The sequence below is a fragment of the Pseudochaenichthys georgianus genome, chromosome 4 (genome assembly GCF_902827115.2).
Source record: "Pseudochaenichthys georgianus chromosome 4, fPseGeo1.2, whole genome shotgun sequence".
NCBI classification, from domain to species: domain Eukaryota; kingdom Metazoa; phylum Chordata; class Actinopteri; order Perciformes; family Channichthyidae; genus Pseudochaenichthys; species Pseudochaenichthys georgianus.
In genome coordinates this window covers 19012613-19033997 of record NC_047506.1, presented here as the reverse complement: position 1 = coordinate 19033997, position 21385 = coordinate 19012613, and the positions used below count along the sequence as shown (strand labels likewise).

General features: G+C 40.8%; 1 protein-coding gene across 1 annotated transcript; it reads right to left on the bottom strand.

Moving 5' to 3' along the window:
• Window positions 1-919: 919 nt before the first annotated feature.
• On the bottom strand, window positions 920-21037 carry LOC117445337 (dipeptidyl peptidase 9-like). Its single transcript, XM_034080922.2, has 21 exons — window positions 20900-21037; window positions 19057-19147; window positions 17948-18186; window positions 17285-17397; window positions 16607-16780; window positions 15030-15198; window positions 14826-14936; window positions 14455-14583; window positions 14244-14305; window positions 14052-14152; window positions 12517-12694; window positions 11953-12112; window positions 10685-10764; window positions 10395-10565; window positions 10097-10232; window positions 9611-9756; window positions 9265-9411; window positions 2981-3133; window positions 2620-2762; window positions 2236-2347; window positions 920-2148 (listed from the first exon to the last, which is right to left on the bottom strand). The coding sequence occupies exons 2-21, from the start codon at window positions 19110-19112 to the stop codon at window positions 2056-2058; spliced, it is 2673 nt and encodes an 890-aa protein (XP_033936813.1). The 5' UTR covers window positions 19113-19147; window positions 20900-21037; the 3' UTR covers window positions 920-2055.
• Between the last annotated feature and the right edge of the window lie 348 nt (window positions 21038-21385).

Below are 21385 nucleotides of genomic sequence, written 5' to 3'. Positions count from 1 at the left end.
GCTAAAATGCAGGATCTGTTTGGTATTTTGAAAAAAAAACTTCACAGACATGTTTTATATAGGTGTGGCCCTACAATATATGTTTCAAATATAGCATGATAGGTCCACTTTAAGATGAATTCCATAACAGGTTTTCTCTTTGGTGAAAATGTGAAATGTTCTGTTTTCCTGCATTTTTACTTTTACTTGTCATACATTTTGCTGATAATACTTTTGTACTTTTACTTAAAGTAAGATTTTGAATGCAGGACTTCTACTTGTAATTAAATATGTTGACAATAATGTATTGGAAGTTTAACGTAAAGTAAAGCATCTGAATTCTTCTATTCTTCTTTCTTTTTTTTTGCCTTTCCTTAAAAAGAAACTTAGGGGAAGTTGATTTCTGTTTAATCTTTTCCTTAAATGTAATTTATTTCAGAAACACTTTTTGCTATATTCCATGGAATGCTCTTAACATCCCAATAGCAATGAACATATGAAATGCTTTGCCAATAAATCTGTGGAAGCCGTAGTACTGTAAAAAGCACGACCAATCATCTGAGCCGGCCCGGCTAAAATAACTGGATGGCCTACCTGCCTGTCAGCCTTCCATCTGTGCACAAACTTATCTCGTGCCCTCATTGGTCATGTGCGTTCATGTGTGTTGGAGGAGGGGCTCTGTAAGGAAGGGGCAGATTTTTTCCGGTTGTGTATTTTCAAATTCTAGCGCACTCGAGCTGGTTTCTCCAAAATTACCTACCCCACCTTTAAACTCAAAAAGCCCAATACTGTTTAAGAAATGGTCCGGTGAGGATTATGAAGACTTTTTTTTTTTTAATATTATAAATTGTACCCATTTTTTGTGTTATTTGACAAAATAATTACATCTAAAAAATGTTCTAAAAGATTACATTTAAAGAGATGACAAAACGTAGAAAAAGATTGTTCACTTCTGTTTATTTCTTCCATATCTGAGAGTACATTTAACCATTCATGGAGTTCATGGCAGCTCATCTTGCAGATGGTCATCAGACACACACGTAAAAAGGCATTTTATTCTCGTAGGTCCTCAGACAGATTCCCTGATATATACTTTACGAGCAAGGCACCTCAGACTGCCAACAGCTGTGTCATACATCATCTTATAGGTCAGTTTGTTGGCACCAAGGCAAATATACGTAATATGTGCAAAAGTCCTCAGCAGCAGAAGAAGAAAGAGAAGCTCCCCGGAAAATAAAGCAAGCGAGTGAGTGAAACAGCAACATGTCGCTACATTTTTCAATTGTTTATGATTGCATAAAATATTTTTTTTTACAACACAATAAAATCGTGGCCTGTGATTATTTATTTTTTTATGTGGAAAAGTGTGGCACAGCACATAAAAAGTATTTGATGGCACATGAGGGCACAGAGTACACTAGGGGATTTAAGAGCTTGCTTGTATGCTCTTTTAGAGGTTTACAATGACTAATTTACTCCAGTGTTTATTCTCAGACACAGAAAATGATAACTATATCAAATGGGTTCCAAAAAAGTTCAATAAAAAAAGGAATGGCACGAAAAAAAGAGAATACTGAGCCCAGCAGCCATTTCTGTACTTTTTGCATTGCTGATAAAGTTCTAGTAATGGAGCACCGAGCAGCATTTTGAACACAACTGTCCCACTGTGATGGTTTTTGTGTCACCGTCTGCCATCACATCAATCTCAGAAAGTTCCAGCCCTGTGTTTAGGGTGAACGGCGCCCTCTGCTTGTTACGGGGCCTCTAAGCATCCCAGCAGATTTCCCCTCACTGTAAATACAGTGTTAAGACTACAAGACCACTTTCTCTCAGAGATAGTCTCCTTTATGGTAATGATATTCAAATCTCGTATTCATTCATTGATGCTAAAAAACAAAGCACCTTTAAAACTGCCAAACAACTATTGAGCTGCTACGAGGCATAGCTTGCATTCAGCAAATCATAAAACCAAGTGAAAGGAGATGCAGGTTTAAATAAATGAAGGAAATTGAAAGAAGAGACAAGGAGAGGAGGTTAGGAAGCGAGGGAGGAAAGGTCAGTGTGTGGAAAGGCTTATCAGAGGTTCTGCTGGAGGAAGTGCAGCAGCGTAATTTCGTAATGTTCTCCAGACTCTGGACACCGGATGCTGTGTCGCTCGTTGGGATAAATCTGGGGAAACAAAAAACATGTTTAATCACCATGGGATCAGCTGAAGAGTCTTCACTTAAGTCAGTATGAATGTGTCAATCCGCTTACCTGCAGGCTGTATGGTTTTCCTGCGCGGATGAGTTGAGACACCAAGAAGTTGGTGTGGAAAAAGTGCACGTTCTCATCTAGAAACCCGTGCAGGATCAGCAATCTGTTGGGCCTGCGTTAACAGAGAGAAGGAGTTTTAGTTCCTCTGATCGTGTTGTTTAAACATGTAGGACTAAATGTAACACATTTTACAGCTGACACTGATCACTGCAGCTTAATGGTACAAGTGAAATACAATCTTTGCTGTGATTTATGACAGAAGTTACAGCATATCAATGCAATCTAAAGTGGGTATTTGTCACAGATGATAGTGGACAGTAACTGAATAGTAATAGATTTAGAGAATTGAAACTAAATTCCATGTTTTCAATAGACAGATCTTACTCATTGGGGAGCTTGTCGACGTGCAGGGCGACGGAACAAGCCTCGTAACCCTTGGGGTTTTTCTCAGGCGTGTCCAGATACCGCTCGGTGTATCCGGTGTCGTACGCCATCCACAGTGTCACCGGAGCACCTGCGATGGCAACCTAAAAAAACAAAACAAAGAAAACAACACAAATACAGTGTCAAACAGAATACATCAAAGTTTTCTTCACAGATGAAAGACAAGCTGAAAAATGTAAATTGAAATGGTAAATTAAAGAAAAATAGGATTATTCAAACAACTGCAATTATTTCCGTTAATCTGGTCGCCCATTTGCACGTCAGTTAGCACACAGACAGAGTGAACAGTGGTTTTTCTGACCTTGAAAATGTCCGGTTTGTGGATGAGGCCCATGAGGGAGAGGAAGCCTCCGTACGACCAGCCGTGGATGGCAACACGACTCAGGTCCACAAACGCGTACTTCTCAGCCACATAGTGCAATCCCTCCACCTGGTCTTCAATCTCCACCTGACCCTGATTGGAGGAGAACAGAGAGGTTACTCCCCCACAACAACACACTTCCATTGGCAATCTAAATAATATACTACTTCTACTAAAGTTTGGATGCAAGAGGTAGTGGCTACTCAGTGTTTCTCATTTGAAGCTACAATTAGGTCTTAAAACATCAAAGTGGCTATTCCTCCGGACTGTGTTCACTAGGCGTATTCACACCGCAGTACTTTTCCCACAAAGGTTCATGAGAACTTAGTTCATCAGAACTCTTTAGTTCTCATGAACTAAGTACAGATCGCGTTCACACCGGAATCATTTCCTGGGAAAGGATTAGGCAAATGAAGCCGCTGACGTCACTTCTTCTTCTTCTGCTTTGGGTTTACTGGCAGGCCGCAAACAACTTCACTGCATATACTGCCACCCTAAGTCCCCAGCTGGAAGTCCCTGGAGTTGGGGACTGGCTTCAGTAGAAGCTGCTGGGAGTCCCAGCGTTTTCTTTTGTGTTGCCATAAATTAGCCTCTCTGCGCTGGGCTAATGCGAGGATAATGGTGGCTTCACAAAACTTTTCCGAGTTTTACGCAAGTCCCCAGGAAGTGTGCCGGACTCAGATGAAAATATTCGTGGTGGCGGCCAAAAGGTGGTACTACACTTCCTTTAGGTTGCTGGGCCCGGAAACACTTTTTTCCCATTGACTTACATGGGGAAAGAGTGGTCTGTAAATCGTTGGATACTTTTTTTTTAAACTAAATGAACTACCCAGTATGAACACTTGTATAGCCCTTATTAAAAACATTCGTTCCTCAAGTTGTAAAAATGTGCTAATAACGTTATTCTGAGAGTTATTTCCCTCTGCATTATGAACGCGCATCTAACCCACGGGACCACGCTGCCCGGCACGTTCATGTGATGTGACGGGTTCAGTACTACATGCGTTTTACCTTTACCCATGGATGCACAATAAGAACGGACCCATATCGCCTGCCAGCCCACGGAGCTGTAATAATGGATATATTGCACATGTTTGCTGTAATTCATCATTTGTAAAATATTATACTACATGGGCTGTATGATGTAAATCTTGTATTAAATAAAGTTAATATTACCGACGTAGATTAACGTCCCTATAGCTTTTTATTGCACTTGCAATATACCATTAAAGGAGTTGAACGTTGCTGTTTGCTATTACTATAATACCACGCAGGGATAAGCCAGAGTTTACAACCATTGCATGTGGGCACAACACGTTTTGACCCAGATTAATTAGCTATACCATATGATATCGCCCGAGGAACCCAGCCGCTAGCCGCTAGCTGCCGCCTCATTATTCGTTAATATCAAATCCATCATAACAATCCATAACGCACGGTGCTGTTACGTGTACGTAAATTGACGTGCTTGATGTGAACGAGCCTTTTGGGGGGCGTGGTTAAAGATGCGCATGCTCTATGAGCACACATACGGGTACTTCTCAGGCATGCTGGGTAATCTGTGACGTTTCACTCTCTCAAAAGTTGGGCCATTTTGTCATCATGCGCCAATGAGCAGCTCTCATAGGAATAAATGAGGCCCCGCCTCTCACGCTGTATCCAGTTCTTATTATACATCCATGGTTTTACGGGGTGTGGTTTGCATTCCGCCCAGCCAATCAGACATAGTAACCTTTTTCTCCCACGAAAGTACCTGGGTTGCGTTCCGATAATCCAAAAATCAGCTCCTAAATTCTAACTAGAGATGTCCCGATCCCCGATCACGTGATTTTCAAAAGATCGGAATCGGGAGAAAAAAAAAATCAGGGATCGGGATTTTTTTTTTTTAAACTTTATATAAAATATTTGTATTTTATTTAATGTTACAAAACAAAAATGACCATGTTCACGTCTTAAAGTCATCCTGAGGACTTAGTTTTGGTTTAAAATTACACAACATCATGTATGTGTTGCTTTCTTTGGGCTTGTTTTCATAGACCTGGTTGCTTATTTCTCTCAAATCTGGCAACAGAGTGGGCGCAGTGTCTATAGTAGCAGTAAGCTAACAAGAGGCTACATTCAGCTGGTGACTCGGGAGTCGGGACAGAGAAAATGTCAGGAGTTTGGAAGTATTATAAAATTGAAAGCGAAGGCAGTGTAACAGCCAGATGCAATGTTTGCAAGGCGGAGGTTCCGTGTGGTGGAAAGAACAGAGCTACGTTCAACACGACCAATCTAATACGCTACCTGAGAAACAAACACCAACAACAACACGACGAGTACACAGCGGCCACTCAGGTAACGGCACTGAAACAACCAACACTTTCAGAGAACAAAAAAATAACAGCCAAGATAGCTGAATTCATCGCGTTGGATGACCAGCCGTTATCTGTTACCTTTTTTTACTCTTAATGCATTGCATAAAGATCGGATTGGGAAAAATCGGTATCGGCAGATTGTCAAAATCAAATGATCGGAATCGGATCGGGAGCAAAAAAAGGTGATCGGGACATCCCTAATTCTAACCCCATCTCCTATTCCTTGACCTCTGAGTGAAACGTCACGGGGTTAAGGGATAGTGGATAGGAGAATTCAAAAGGACTTAGGAGAAGAGACTGCGGTACTTTAGAGAATCTGAATGCACTTTCACTATCCGACGTGTTTATGATGCTCCAGCGGACGTCATGAATGTGCATCTGCTGCTGTGGGGAAACTATGGAAACTACAGTTTTCTATACAGCGGACTACAACATGGATGTATAATAAGAAGGAGGGACTACTGTAAACTCATCTAGAGACTCTGCACCGTGCTCTGATGCTGTTGCTTTATGCTTTATGAACGTGGACACCAGAGAAACATATTCTTCAAGACCAAAGTTGGAATTCAAATAAAAAAGGAGAGTGAAACTTATGCTCGTCACCCTCTCCCTCCGGTCCACATTAATACAAATGATCCCAATACGTATGATTGTATGAACTATGAAAATATCTTAAAATCAATACAAATGTATTTATTATAAACGTTAGTCCTTAACATCTATCACTGTGTATATCACCATTCAAACATCTTTTAAAAGTTGAACAAACTCCACACAGCTCAGTAAAGACTGTGAAATGTTGACTTTATTTGATAATTTCAGTAAAAACTAACGTTCATATTTCTCTTTTTGATTATAATACTGATGAACGTTCAAAACAAAGCACTTTGGAAACTTACCACATAGGTTTTAAAATGCTTAATAAGCACCATAACGTTCATGATATAATTTCTCGGTCATAATCGGTTGTTTCCGTGAACGGCCGACTGTTGAGTGACAGCAAATGTTGCGGCTGCAATGCATTGTGGGGCAGCATTTTCTCCTCTCCTTTCGTCAAGGGAGGTCCAGTGGTTCCTAAGCTAAAGGAGGTTATAAAGGAAGTTTGAAACCTCCTTTCCTTTCATTTAGAGCAGGGGTGCCCACACTTTTTTGGCTGGTGAGCTACTTTTGAAATGACCAGCTCACCGAGGTCTACCAACCAAAAATAAAATCCCAAATTGCAAGGGTTGCTGAATAACACGTTTTATTTATACATGGGATAACTACAATAGGGCTGCAACAAACGACTAATTTGATAATCGAGTAATCTATCGATTAATGAAACGATTAATCGACTATTCGGACTATTACTGTTTGCCTTGCACAATTTCTCAAGCGCTCTTATTTAGCCATCAAATTTTAGATTTAGCTTGAGGTTGTTTAAGGCATGTGGAAACTAACAATGAAGACAATAAAGATGAATTCTTGATTCAAAAATACATATATTATTACATTAACATAATAAATTGTTTACAAAATTAACATTGCTTTTTATTTAAATTAAATAAATAATATTTCACATCAAAAGAAACAACAATGTTTTAACAAATCGTATTAAATAATCTGATGACAGAACTGTAAACAGAATAACTGAAACAAAATAAAGAGTATCTCTGTTTCCTCTAATCATAACCCATGTTTGTATAATTGAGTTAACTCCGTGTGTTGCTGCTAGCATACATAACACCTGACGTGGAAAAGTTACTTGTGGATGGGGCTACAGAGCTACTAGAAAGATAGTCGAACCCGGTGCATTCCTCCGTCTGAATGTGGTGCACTTTTGCTAAATGTTTAGACAAATTGCTCGTGTTACCGCCCTTAGCTAAACACTCTTGGCAACGAGCATTGTCCACCTCAAGACGGGTAACATTTAACCACACCTTGGAGCGCTTCTCTCCGCAATCCCGCCGTATGTTGCTGCATGAAGCAGCTGCGTGTGTGTAAACTGCCCCGCCCCCTCGCACACAGACGGGAGAGAGAGATCTCGTCTCGATTGGAAAGATCAAAAATACACCGACCATAGACGCATTTGTTTGTCTTTTTGCATGTTAGAAACGAGTTGGCGACACTAAGACTGCGAGATAATGTTTGTGTAGCAATAATTAGGGATGCTCTGATCGCCAATTTCGGGGCCGATCGGTGGAATCAGTATCGGCCGATACCGATCGCCGATCCGATCGAGTGGGCGGGGCCTAAATGGAAGATTTAAACATCACTTTAAATCTTCCATTTAAAGTGATGTTTAAACTCAGTTAATGGGGCTCATTCACTGGAGCTTCCACAAACAATCAACTTAATTATTACATTCAAATGATGTACATTATTCAAGTTTACATTCACTTTGGATAATAACACGGGAGAAATTAGCGGAAGGGCTCTCTTTTCCTCTCTCCCTCTTCTGACAGCCTGTCAGTATCTCATGCAGCTCACTGATCCAGTAATGAGTGACCCGACAGTGAAGAATAAATATATTTATAACTAGTTTAGCTTGTTCCAGAGTTAGATAAAATAGCGAAGTGTGTTAGGTCTAACTCTTGTGTGTTTCGCTCCGCTCACCGGTCCGGCGGGCGGAGCTGCAGGATTTCTGCTTCACACACACGTTGCATACCGCTATTTTACTGTCTTTTTCGGACACCTTAAAATAATGCCAGACCGGTGAAGCCATTTTGGCGAGCTTGTTTTGCCGCACACAGAGAAAAGTGTCATGTATTTTACGTCATGCGATCGGCTCTCGCGATCGGCATGTTTAGAGAGCACCGATCGATCGGTAGAGAGTGAGTATCGGCCGATCTCGATCGGTGACCGATCGATCGGAGCATCCCTAGCAATAATACATGACCTTTCTCTTTCTCAACTCGCTACTCGGAGGGAAGTCGCTGTCATATGCCTTGTGAACACTCCGATAATGGCAGAGCGACGCTTGCTTTACAAATAAGGCAAATAACCTTTGAATGTGACATCACAACAAAATATTCTTCCTCCCATTCTGGGTGGAAGTGGTATGTCTTTAGCTTCTTGCTCAGTCCCGCACTCATTTTGTTCTTTGTCTCTTGTTTGTCTCTTGAACTTAATTTGAGTTTTCCCGGCACTTGACTAATTTTGTATCGCTTTGCATTCTGGGTTAACAGACTGGCGATAGGTCGCTTTTTCTGTCAATCAAGTAAACTCCTGAATTAAGTGGCAGGGAGGCCAAGGGAAGAGGGATCAAAACCTGTTTTGTCTATTTTAACGGAGCTGGATTTTTTTGTTTGTTATAAATGACTCGCGATCTACCAGCATTGCCCCCGCGGTTGACATACTGGGCACCTCTGATTTAGAGAATTGGAACGGCACTTATCATGGCTGCCACTGACGTACTTCCGGGTCATTTCACTTGGTTAGGAAGGTTCCTAAGCTAAATGGACTATTAGAACGCAACCCTGCTCTCTAGCAGGGTAAAAGGGGGTAAAAAGGTTCTGATTAACTAATTTTTGTTCCGGCTCTTTTTGGTGTGAACGCGACATTTCGGAACTATATCGGAACTAAAGTGGGAAAAGTACTGCGGTGTGAACGCGGCTATTGTGTGCTGCTGGTGTAGTACACAGGACAGGGAACGCTGCATTCATAAGAAAAACTGTCCAAAATATTTTGTCTCTTCTTCTTTTTGTCACTAGAAATAAGAATAAAGTCTAGTTTTAATTTTCTATTTAATTTTGCATCACCATGTCTAATGTTGTCTAAGTCAAGGAAAGAAAGGTTGTTTGCAAAGATATTTAGTCCCAGTTTGTGTTAACAGATCATCCCTGTGTGAGTCTGTCCTGAAGCAGACGGGTGATTTGTGTTGAATACCATTTTGTCTTTCACAGCTCCTTCAAACTTGAGTCCTCTCTGACAGGAGCCTCGTCCATCGATCACCAGCACGGCGTAGCCAAGAGACGCCAGCGTGCTCAGCCGCAGGTACTTCACTCCTTTGTACGAGTTATTCACTAGCTGGACCTGGAACAAAGAATACAATCATGGTTACAGCTAGGTCTTTTGATTCTTTTTTAAAGAAAAGCTTTGACAGTCTGTTTGCTTTGACAAGACCACAGGCACAAATTAATTGCCATTTATTAAAGTAAAAAAGGACCAAAACAAGAATTTCTTAACAAGTAAAATAATTGAACCATACAAATGTTAAGTAAAAGTATCCAACCTGCGGTCCGCCGTACACGAACACCACAGTGGGATGCTTCCTGCCGGGGATGACCTTGCTCGGTTTGTACAACATGCCGTACAGCTCGAATCCAGACTTCCCTGTGAAGCTAAAGATCTCTGGAGGAGTGTAGTCCATTGGGAAACCTGAAAAAATAAATTATATTTAAATGCTACGGTAACTGCATTTCCCCACGGGGATTAATAAAGCTCCATCATATCTTATCTTAACATAAAGGTCATGTAAATGGTTGTTCAAATTAATATAACAAACAAGTAGATATCAGTACTATGCTGACTTTCTATTGCTGTTTGATAGTTTTCACATGCTTTGAAAAAAAAGAAAATCCATTTCATTAAATGACGTAGCTCTACTTTATTTAATCGAGTTAGAAACGAATGAGCCCTTATGTATTTAATATAAACATTTAAACACAATGTTGAGTGTCTCAGGTTCTTTTAGTTTTGACATAACAGTTGTCAGTACCAGAGGACTCCATCATGCTCGCCCAGAACTGCGGCTCTTTGTGCAGCGGGTCGTCCTCGGAGCCCTGCAGCTTGTAGATGTGAACGCAGGGCGCTGTGGTCAAGCTGCTGTAATGACTGACGAACAGGTCAAAAGTCTGAAAAGAAAACGCAACACAAAACAGGGTTGACCAGTATCCCAAAACATGTATAGATGTGCCGAAATCCATGGAGAAAAATTCAGGAAAACAACACTTACTGCCACGGTTTAAAATGATATATATATATTATTATTAGGTTATACTCATGAGGTTACACACCTGGCTCACTGAGCAACTGTGGGAGAAGCCAGGTTTGGTGAGGCGGACGATTTCCCCTGGCGAGTCGTAGCTGACGACATAGAGGTGATGCTCCAGAGGAGAGTCTTTGGTTCCCTGGAAGTAAACCTGCCTCGCTGCCTCGTCCACCCAAATCTGAGGACTAGACGAACGCTGCACACACAGAGCAGGAGAAGGTTTGTTGTTTTACTGACGAGTGATTTTGGAAGATAATTAGTTCTGCTCTGGATGCAGTTTAATGTCAGCAAACAGATTTTTGGGCAGCACTTTACCTTCGCTCCGTGATTAGCCAGCACCTCCCACTCCCCACTGGTGATTGTCACCTCCTCTTTGACTGGACACTTGAAATCATCTGGTGTGAGAGGAGAGAAGGGGAGTGAGTAGGTTTTGACAGCAAAGGCAATATGAAATAACATAATAAAATCAGTTTGTCACTGCCTGGCACAAATCCTTTTTTATTATAATGATTATTTTATAGTTAATTATCTTTGTCTGTTAAGCCTCATCGACACAATGAAATAAGCCTATGAGCTAATTTTATACAGAAATAAAACATGAAATAAGTGACTCAATTGACTACAACCGATTACTCAAGACTGATGAGTACGTCTGAAACACCATTCAGGGCTCATACATATATAAACAAAATGAAAGGCTGAAACTGATAAATGTCAGAGATCCCATCAATGCTTATTGTTAAAAAAGTTTCCCCAGACTGGTTGAATTATGTTTACTGTTGGGCTAAATTAAAGTGGACCTATCATGCTATATTTGAAACATATATTGTAGGGCCATACCTATACAAAACACGTCTGTGAAGTTTTTTTTTCAAAATACCAAACAGATCACCCATTGTAGCCATGCCTCATACTGCTCATCCCCCTCTTTTGCAGCCCTGTTAGAGAAATGCCGATTTTGGGTCCTTAGCTTGAAAAAAAGAAAAGAAGAGGAGGCAGAGCTAATGCCTGATCAGAATTCTACCGGAGATAAAGTTAAATTCGGTTGTGATAAAACGCCATCCTGTTTAAACCACGTCAAGGATTATTTCTGAAATAGTATGGAGCTCAAATGCTTTTTCTCTTGCAGGTTTATCACAAGGTGAGTTCTTTTTTATTTCCTGCTTTTTAAAAACATGTGCTCTACACAGTACAGGTTAGCTCGGAGTGTTAGCGAGGCTTGCTAATGTAAACAAAGACGAGATTACGTCCAAAACACGTCAGGCATTGTTTCTGATAGCAACTTTCTGTGGGTCCGCCGCCGATTTGATGTCAGTTCGGATGGAATCTGTATCCGCTCGTTGTACACCCGTTTTTAAAAGATTTGTTTACGGAGGAAAAGAGAGAGGGTTTTATTTTCTGACGCTGCGTGAGTTTCCCGATGCACCGGGGACACATATTTATGTATAAAAGACATCACAAAGTGCATTTTTATCATGATAGGTCCCCTTTAAAGTAAAAAACTACAGGGATTCGTTTTTTCACAATAGGTTTCCTGTGATGTATTCCTGCTGGTACCAGCCTGTGCTCAGTGATGATGTTACCTTCAGAGTGTGTGTAGCCGTTGGCCCAGGCGTAGCTGCCCCGCTGCAACATGCTGGTGATCTTATACAGGTGGCAGAACCCTGTTTTTGATTCATTCACGGTTACGAAGGTGATCTCTTCATCACTGGTTTGGACCAATGGATTGAAGATGTCGTGGACCTGAAAGATAAATAGAGAGTCATGATGGGTTTCTCACTAGAAACTCTTACAAATCATACATTGAAGCTGCAGAATTGGTTAACCATTTAGGTTTATTACACTTTTCTTTCTTGTAAGACAAGCATTTTAGAATCTATCTTTTGCTAAAAGTTTAGACTTTTGGACTTTACAACGCCCTGGAGTTCTCGGGAATTGTTTAGATCACAAGAGCCAGACACAATCACAGTATGTAGTCGTGATGCGCCAAGTGGTTCTTAAATTAATCAGAGCTTTCGAAACTCCAAACTAGTCGGGACAGACTTTAAAACGTTCCGAAAAATAACAGACTGAATTCGGGGAGCATCATTACTGAATGGGACATAAAGTAAGAACCGTTCAGGCTTCAGTATGAACAGAACCCTCACATTGATCCAGATGTCGCTGGTCTCTTGGTAGATGATGAAGGGTTGGACAGAGTCTCCGAGGGCCTCCAGGCTCTCCTGCCTGCTGGCCTCAGCCTGATGAGCAGGGATGAAGAGCGCCGGAGGCAGCAGGACGAGCTGGAGGCGCTGCTGCCGCCGGTCCATCATCACCGCCCACGCACTGACACACACAGAGGGAGGGGTGATAAGCATGCACAGTATTAGGGCTGTGCATCTTCACTGGTCTCACGATTCGATTCGATTACGATTATCCTGTCAACGATTCGATTCGGTTCGATATCCCGGTGCATCACGGTGCATCACGATTCATACCAATGCGTTGCATCCTCAATTTTCTATATTACTGCACATGGCTTATTTTTCATCAATGCATACATGCAGTAAATACATATGAACTCTCTTTTTATTAATTAGAAAGTGCTTCAGAAATCAATAACATAAATGTCTTGACATTAATTTATAAACCAAAATAAATGAATTGTATAGGTCTAGCCTCCGTGTGTGAAGTTGTTCCATCCTCAAAAACAAAAAGCTAATGCTTCTGCAGTCTAGCTGCAGCTTCTAGCCACGGTCTTCTGTTAAGAAAGGACACTGAATGTCCTGAATGAGGCATCACATACATGACTTGAGTCTGAACACAGCAGACAACAGGAGTATTTACAACAGCATATACAAACAAAAATAGTGCATGTGGGTGCACACTTACATTCTCTGTCTTACTGTTACATAAATCCCATGAATGTTTGAGATTAAATTAGCTTCATTATATCTCAGTGATTAAGTGAATAATAAAGTTTCTATCGGGTCACTATCAGCCTGTCACTCATTATTTTTCAGGGAGGGGGCGGGGCTTGGAGGAATGGAGGGGAGACGGTGATCGCGGAAGCTTTTTTCCTCCTGCCTTCACAAACTTGACACACGTATATATCGTCTGAAAACTGGTAGAGGACATTCATACTTTGCAATCCAAGACTTAATTAAATCCACCAAAAATCTGACATGATTGTAACGCGATTATTTTTGAAAAACATAAATCCCTGTCACACGCTGCGGCTCAGAGACACAGGGACCCTGTGTCTCTGACACGGAGTGATTGAGAGCGGGTCCTTCTGCTGTCGGTTCTGGACTGGTGTTCTTGTGTTGGTGGATAAAGCAGACTGCTCCGTGTTGCTGTGCCGCTGTCACGTCTGTTCCCTGATCTCTGCGTCACCGACCGATTTGATATTAAAGTGACAGAAAAAATGTTATAGTAAAGCCGCGGCCGGAAAATCAGGAAGCAACGTTACTACTCTATAACCGATTATCTTCCGTCACTGCATCGAGACCGAATCGTCCACGTCCGCATCGCAATGCATCGTAGAAACGATTATTTTCAACACCCCTACGCAGTATGCAGAATGATGTCATGTGACTAAGTTCTGGGCTTCTTGAGCTTGGCAAAGTTTAAAGATAATTTGAAGAGGTAGGGCTGTTAAAATCAGTGTGATTTTTCTAACTTTAATAGACAAAAGACTTACTATCTGCCGTCTTTGGTCCATCCGGCTCTGGTGATATACTCGGCCCAAGGGAACAGGGTGGTGAAGGGAGCAGGCAACTCCTTCTCCTGTGTGCTGATAATCTGAGGGAGACATGAAGCCGGCATTTAAAGATCTCTTTCAAAAGAACCTTCTGGTAATCATTATATTTGATGGCACTGAATAAGCACTCACTTTGCCGAGATTGTCAGTCCTGATTTCTACTATTTTGAGAGTAATGTCGGGATTCTTGCTGCCTAGAGACAAAACGAAACTGGGTTATGTAGCAGCAATTCTCAATTCTTTCTTACAATACCAGTGTAGTGTAAATGCTAGGCTTTATCATAGCAAAAGTGATGCGTTTTAAAACAAAAGCTTTTTTTAGTTTGTATCTGTATCTGTGTACCTGCACATGGGTATCTGTAGACATCGGTCTTGCGCTCCTCCAAAGCTGGAGATGGAACATGAATGATCTCGACATTAGACTCGTCCACCTCCTCGTACAGAACCTGCAGAGTTTTACCCCCATCGCATTCTGAACCGGAGAGAAGAAAAAAAATCAGTAAAACCAGTCAAAGATATTTTTACACAGGAGAAGTGTAAGTTAAAAGGTATCAGGATCATTCTGAAAAACGTTGACTCTGGAACAACCTGAACAAAGCCTCACATAAATAAATGTGTTATTCAAGTAAATTATAACCCATCTTTGTTTGACTGATGATTGTTGATAATAAGTTCTCCTTGCTAAGATACAACATGTGTCTTTTTCTCACTCACCTTCACGAGCAGCTGGGGACCACCAGTATCCAGTGAAACGGTCAAACTCTTCCTGAGTAACAAACGTCGCTATACCGGCAGATTTGGTGTCCTCTTTTGGGTTATCAATACCTACGTCAGTACAGAGACAAATAAAATCACTGTGAAAAACCTCAAAGTACCAGGTAACACTCTCCAGGATCATCTGACCGTCTCTGCCCTGACCTTTGTGGCAGAACGTGAGCCTCCTCTCCTCCCCCGTCTCAATGCTGGTCACCCAGATGTCGTTGTTGTTGATGAAGCCGATGAAGTTGGGGTCCCCGTGGCAGATCTTGGGATCCATGCGTGTTCCTGGACTCTCGCTCTTAATCTCAACAGGACGCATTGGAGTAGTCTGAACAAACACATAAAGTGGTTAGCTCTGAGGTCACAACAAAAGTCAGTAAAGATGTAAAAACAAGTACTAATTTTCTTATCTAGTGTCTGACCAAGAGTGAGATTTTAGAAGACCTACATTTATATTTCACTGTCCAGTAAAAATGTGTCTCTAAATGTTCAGATTCTAAATTGTTAGAGGTTCAAGTGTTCATGCTCAAATAATTGTCTGCATTCATAAGTTGAACACTGTTTTTTTTTTTTAAAGGTCACATGTCATGCTTTTCCGGTTATTACCCGTCCCCTTGTGTGTTATGAAGGTTTTTATGCATGTAAACAGTGTGCAGAGTCAAAACCCTCAAAGTACACCTTGTCGCGAGTAAAACTCTAACACAGAAAATACCTCCCCAAAACGCCTCGTTGGTGAAACGTCATCATCCATATGATTCTTCCGGGTACGAGATTACGTAAGCACATACCCGGAATTAAATGGACCAATCTGTGGAGCCGTTACGTTACATCCGGGGAGCCGTTACGTTAAGCCCCCGCTGATTGGTCCAAATTGACCAATCCACGGACTTCCTCACACACACACACTCAGTGCAGGCAGCTCTGCTGATTTCTCCTCCCTGGCTGCAGGCTGATAACAGACAGTTGGGATTGCGGCAAAATTCTCTCTGCAGACCCGTTCTCACAGCGTTTATCAACCTTTTTCTTACTCAATATCAAGCCACACATATTGTTTTTACTTCGGCTGTGATTTTGTGTGTTTGCTCAGTTTTGAGTTTGTTTGGCTGTGTATCGCTAAACAAGGAAACGACACCTCCACGGAGCTCAGCGCGATTCACAACGTCCCGACCAATCAGAGCACACTGTGCTCACAGGGAGGGTGGGGGCTGGAGCTATTGGAGCTACAACGAGCCGTTAAAGGCAGAGAGTGAAATTCAGTGAATACACGTAGTTTACAGAGATGCTGTTTGAGAAACCAATGTGAGTTTGGAAAATTGCACAATATAAATCTATTCTAGTAGACCTCAACAATGGAATTATGATCAGTGGAAATGGCCATGACATGTCTCCTTTAAATGTTTTGAACATTTGAGTTATATGGGTTTTTCTTTTTCTTTGGTATTCACCATTTTCTGACATTTTATTTTTCTAGCAGTAAAATACCAGTTGGATGCTGTCTTCACTGTGATTAAGACATTAACTGAGATGTTGAAAAATATCCTTGCCAGTGCTTTCTGTTGGAGAAACTTAACAAACATCCAAAGTTTCAAAATGACCTCCAATATACCTTTTCGTATTTCTGTAATGCAACTTCTTGTTAAAGGACCGAAAGTGATAATTATTGAGGTAGTGACCTATTAGCAATCTTAGGCATTATTCACTGCGTGACTTGGCATTGACAGTGCTGTGAAACTCACGGTGAAAGTGTTGTCTCCACCGTCGCTGCAGTAGTACAGGCTGCTGTTGGCCTGAAACAGCAGGAGGCCGCTGGGTCGGTGGTATTCATACGAGGTGATGCCAGACACCCCCAAACGTTTCCTCTCTCGCAGCAGCTCCTCCTCCCGAGAGAAGCTCCCGTCGCGAGGGCTGGCCTGAGGTCAGGGTGACAGGAGGACACACAACATGATGGCCGAGCGGGTCAAAGTCAAAGTGAGTTTGTTCAGGGCATGGTAAACAAACCATAAGAAAACACTACCACACTGAATTAAAGAGATAATCGGTCGGTACTAATGATTATAACACTCTATTTTCTCCTTTCAGCGGGAACCACTTCTGTTAGAAAATAAAGTGGTCGAGCTTGTTTTGTCATCAGGGGAACATTTAAAAGAGTCGTTTTAAAAAGACTAAAACACATTAATTACGCTAAAACCGAACTTTTTTTAAACACCTGTGCATAAACAGTCTCTTAATGGGGAAGTGTTTAATACAGTTAATGGTTAAGCGAACAAGTTAGCCTCCATTTACTTCAATTCATTTTTTATTATTGTATTCAATGTAGAGGCAGGTGAATAAAGATGTCTTCAAGAATTCACGGGGGGTGTGAACACCATAGAAATTAAGTGAAAGTGTCAGAATGAACTAAATGTCCTTCTCACCTGAAAGTGATTCAGCATTGGTTTCCATGACAAAACCAATAGAGCATCTTTGCGGACCTTCCTGGGAATGTCGGAGTAGAGTAAAGCGTTATCCCTGCTGGCGTAAGGCATTCCTATGAGAGCACAAACACACGTAAAGTCAACAACAGAGCTACATGGGTACAGGTCTTCCAGACTGTATGTGTGGGGCAAATAATAACATTTGACAGAGCTCTGGAAATGATATCACACACTACAACTGACACACATTAGGAAAAGCAGGAAAGAGCAGCAACACTTTTCTACTGATTCTGTGCACTACAGCTACAACAGAAAAAGCAGAAAGATGGCCTCAGAGGTAATCTGTGTTCCTAGTTGAGTTAGAGGTATGCTCAAGCACACACAGCCTTGATCCACTGCAGCTTGTGGATATCAAATGAGTCAACTGAAAACAGTTGCAGGCTACTACTGTGACTCAACAGCTGTATCCACATATTATTCACAGAAGCATGCTAGCTTTCCAAAAGACAGAAAGTAAGCAGCTGAATCTGAAGGCCAAGGAGTCTGTGCCTGCCAACAGCACTTTATCTCAGCTGTATTTTCACAATACGAGTAGAACATTACATTAGCGTGTACTCATTTCAGAGCCTGCATGAAAATACTACATTTCTGTCCCGAGCTCACCAAGGTAGTAAATGCGGTGGGATTGCGGACTGGTCTCATCCTTCTGGACGAACTGGAAGTCGTGTGGCGCTTTGTTGATAACCACGCGTGTGTTCTTGTGGCTGTTGTGGATGATCTTCCTCAGGCCATCCCAGGTATGCTTCTCCACCTGGAACCTATTGGGATTCACGTCGTCCATTTCCACCACCTCTGTGCTGTCTGAGAGCTCTTCAGGCCCCGTCATGCCTGCCAGTGCCAGTCTGACGATGAAGACAGAAACTCTGATCAGACACAGCTATAGCAAATCCCAGAGGGAAAGTACCACAAGCAAACTGCAAAACATGGTTGAATCTTTGATTGATTTTGGCTTATTTGACCTACCAAGTTGGACGTTCTAACAGAAAATAGACTATGTATGGGTCTTCTAAACGTATAATCTTGTTAAAGTGATGAGTCATCTCAAAGAGATCTTTAAATGTTGTTATTTTTTTTATGGATGGAGGTGCCAATCCCCTTTGGTCCAAAAGGAAAGTCAACAGCAACAACTATTGGAGCGATTGCCAGGAATTTAGGTTCACACATTCCTGTCCCACTGAGGTTGTTTCCTAAAGATGATCAGTTCACTTTTCAGTACCACCAGCAGGTCAGAAATAATACAGTGGTTCATGATCCATTATGTTAGCAACAAAGGACATTCCCATCAGCCTTAGCTCTATATAGTGCTTATTGGTAAAGTCAAGCTACACTAGGATGGTAAAGATAATGGAATAGAAAACAGAATACCCATAATAAAATCCTATCAAATAAGATCAAAATAAACAAATAGAGGATATTAAAAAAATATAAGAACTTCATTCTAACAGCTTATTAAAAGCCTTTTTTTATTTTATAAATATTTTCAGAAGTGATTTAAAGTGATACTGATTGTGCAAACCTAACATCTTAGTCAGCATACAACATGATACATTTTTCCAGGACTATTAAAATGTCTTGTGACAGATTTGAACCTCCAGGTTATTTTCAAACACAATAAAAAATACCTTTCTTAGACCAAACATTTCATTGATCAAAATAATAATGAAAATAAATAAAATGTTACTAACAGCTGTGAAGGTTAAAATGACACATACCTTTCAGGGCTGTCTTCTCTTTTGTCTTCAATTTTCCGCCTCTTTACTCTGTGCATTAACTGTTCGACGACCCTTGACCAGACCTGACACCCTGAGGGAAACCAGGTAAACACACGGGAGTGGAGATGTTGAACATTTAGACACATTTCAGACTGTTTACATGGCAGCACCTGGTCTAACTGACAATCAAATTATTTACACAAAACTCAACATGTGAAAACCTAGTCCTAGCCGTAAGCTAAGGTCACATGCTAACAAAGTGAAACTGTTACTGAAGTGAAGACCCTGCTCAGGGCAGATGTCTATCTGCTGCTTCATGGAGGAGCTGCTGCTCTACAGTCGGCCGCCTTCACCACATTTCCAGCTATATGTTCCTGAAATGGAGTCTCACTGAGTGTGACTCAGCTGCATGATGCTGACACTTCAGCGTCTGTGTTATAACTGTGGCAAATGTTGCACTGTCGCTCCACATTTTACTGTAGGCTGTTCTGTTCCGTGGGGCCAAAATAAAATGCAAATTCTACAGAAGTTGTTTCCCAGAAACACGACAGCAGCTCCCTTCTAGCAATTCATGTTTGTGTTGGAAGAACCAATGCCATACTTGTACATTTAAGATGAGTTGATTAAAGTGGATTTTAATGCAGAATATATCCTTATATCTGACCCCTTTATCACGTGACTGAAAGTCCAGGTCACAACTGATCAAACTCCTCCTGCGGATGTAGGCCGTGAGATAGGGTTAAGGTTAAAACCCTTTTAAGTGTGTTTTAGATTTTCTTTTCTTTTTTTAAGTATAATTATTGAATGTTTCAAGACAATCTCAAATATTGTATTAAAAGAAAATGTATGTTTAGTTCTTAATGTGAAGATGGGTTTGCTCTGAGCAGCATTGGCGAGTATATTTACTTAACTCGTGTATAATTGTATTTTACTTTATTCTTATAGTCCACTACACTACACTGCAGGGAATAGTGTACTTTTCACTTCATTACATTGACTTGACAGCTTGGGTTGCTAGTTACGTTGCCTATTTAAATGTCCAACATGCTAAAAATAATATTTTAAAAAGCTTCAGTGATAAAACAGCCATCATTGATTATTACTCACTAATACAATGCGAATTATTCAGTAATGGGCCATTCTGCACAAGTAATTATTTCCCTATTGGTACTCTGAGGATATGTTAATCCTTGCATGTGTCCTTTATTATAAGGTCTGAGAATGTATTTCATAAGTGTTTAAATCGAAAGTAAAAACAATCTTCCGTGAACTGGATAGATGGTGAATACATCCAGTTTATTCTCCCACGGTGTCCCCCAACAACTGTACTCTTTCCGCCTGACTGTTTTATCCGTTACCTGTTCATGTGACTTCAATGACTTCTGCTTTTTAGCCCTACTTTTCGATATGTATAATTTACACGTGCAATATTCATGTGAATATCCCCTTGTGGTATTTTCTAGTACATATATCTGGCATTATCCTCTCAGTTATTACATGCTGTATGTTTTCTAGCATCCATTTACAACGACAATGACATAACATTTGTTTAACGAATAACTATTAGTTTCGTTTTGACACTTCAGCTGATGAAGTCTGCAAAGTCACCGACAGCTTCACACCACACAGAAAACATCTGGTCGAGACACATGTGTACTCCCCATAAAACATGATAGAGACTCATAATTATCTATGTTATAATAATTAAAACACACTGTGTATATTCTACGTAGCCTGGAGCTAGCCAGTTAGCCGCCCATTAATGTTATCCAAACACTCGTTAGCTAATACACCGAAACAGAAACAAAAGCAAGCAATAAACACTCATTCATTTTGAGCTTACACTTTCTGTCTTGTGTTGAGGATTCGCCGTTTAGGAAACAACGAACGGGGTCTGAATTATGTGCAAATAATCCAACAGAGCAGGTTGCTAAATGCTAATATGCTAAGAGAACGCGGAAACGTTATATCTTGTGACCCGGATGTGATCCCTCAAATTCGTTTTCTTTTGAAAAAATACCGAGCCATTTCAAAAAGCGTAATTTAACAAAAAAAAAACGTTAAAGTTAAGCCTGTAAATGTTACAGGCTTAACTTTAACGTTGTTTTTTTTTTAAATAAAATAATCATTTTAAAGTGTAAAATGATTTTTTTCATTATGTTAATTCGACATTTATTATATTCTCAATTTTTGAGAGACAGATGGGAAATGTACTTATGTTTCGATTAATATCAAACAGATAAAAGCAGCACATTTTTTACATTTGAAATGCAGTAACCACTTTTTGTGCCATTTTTGCTTGAAAAAAAACGGCTGATTCAATCTACTA

Bases quoted from the DNA above. Each gene is read 5' to 3' on its own strand.
- LOC117445337 (XM_034080922.2), bottom strand. From the start codon at position 19,112: ATGCACAGAGTAAAGAGGCGGAAAATTGAAGACAAAAGAGAAGACAGC. The intron at 14,306-14,454 runs GTACACAGATAC...TTTTGTCTCTAG, and splicing joins CTACAGATACCCATGTGCAG to GCAGCAAGAATCCCGACATT. The intron at 2,763-2,980 runs GTCAGAAAAACC...TTGTTTTTTTAG, and splicing joins ACAAACCGGACATTTTCAAG to GTTGCCATCGCAGGTGCTCC.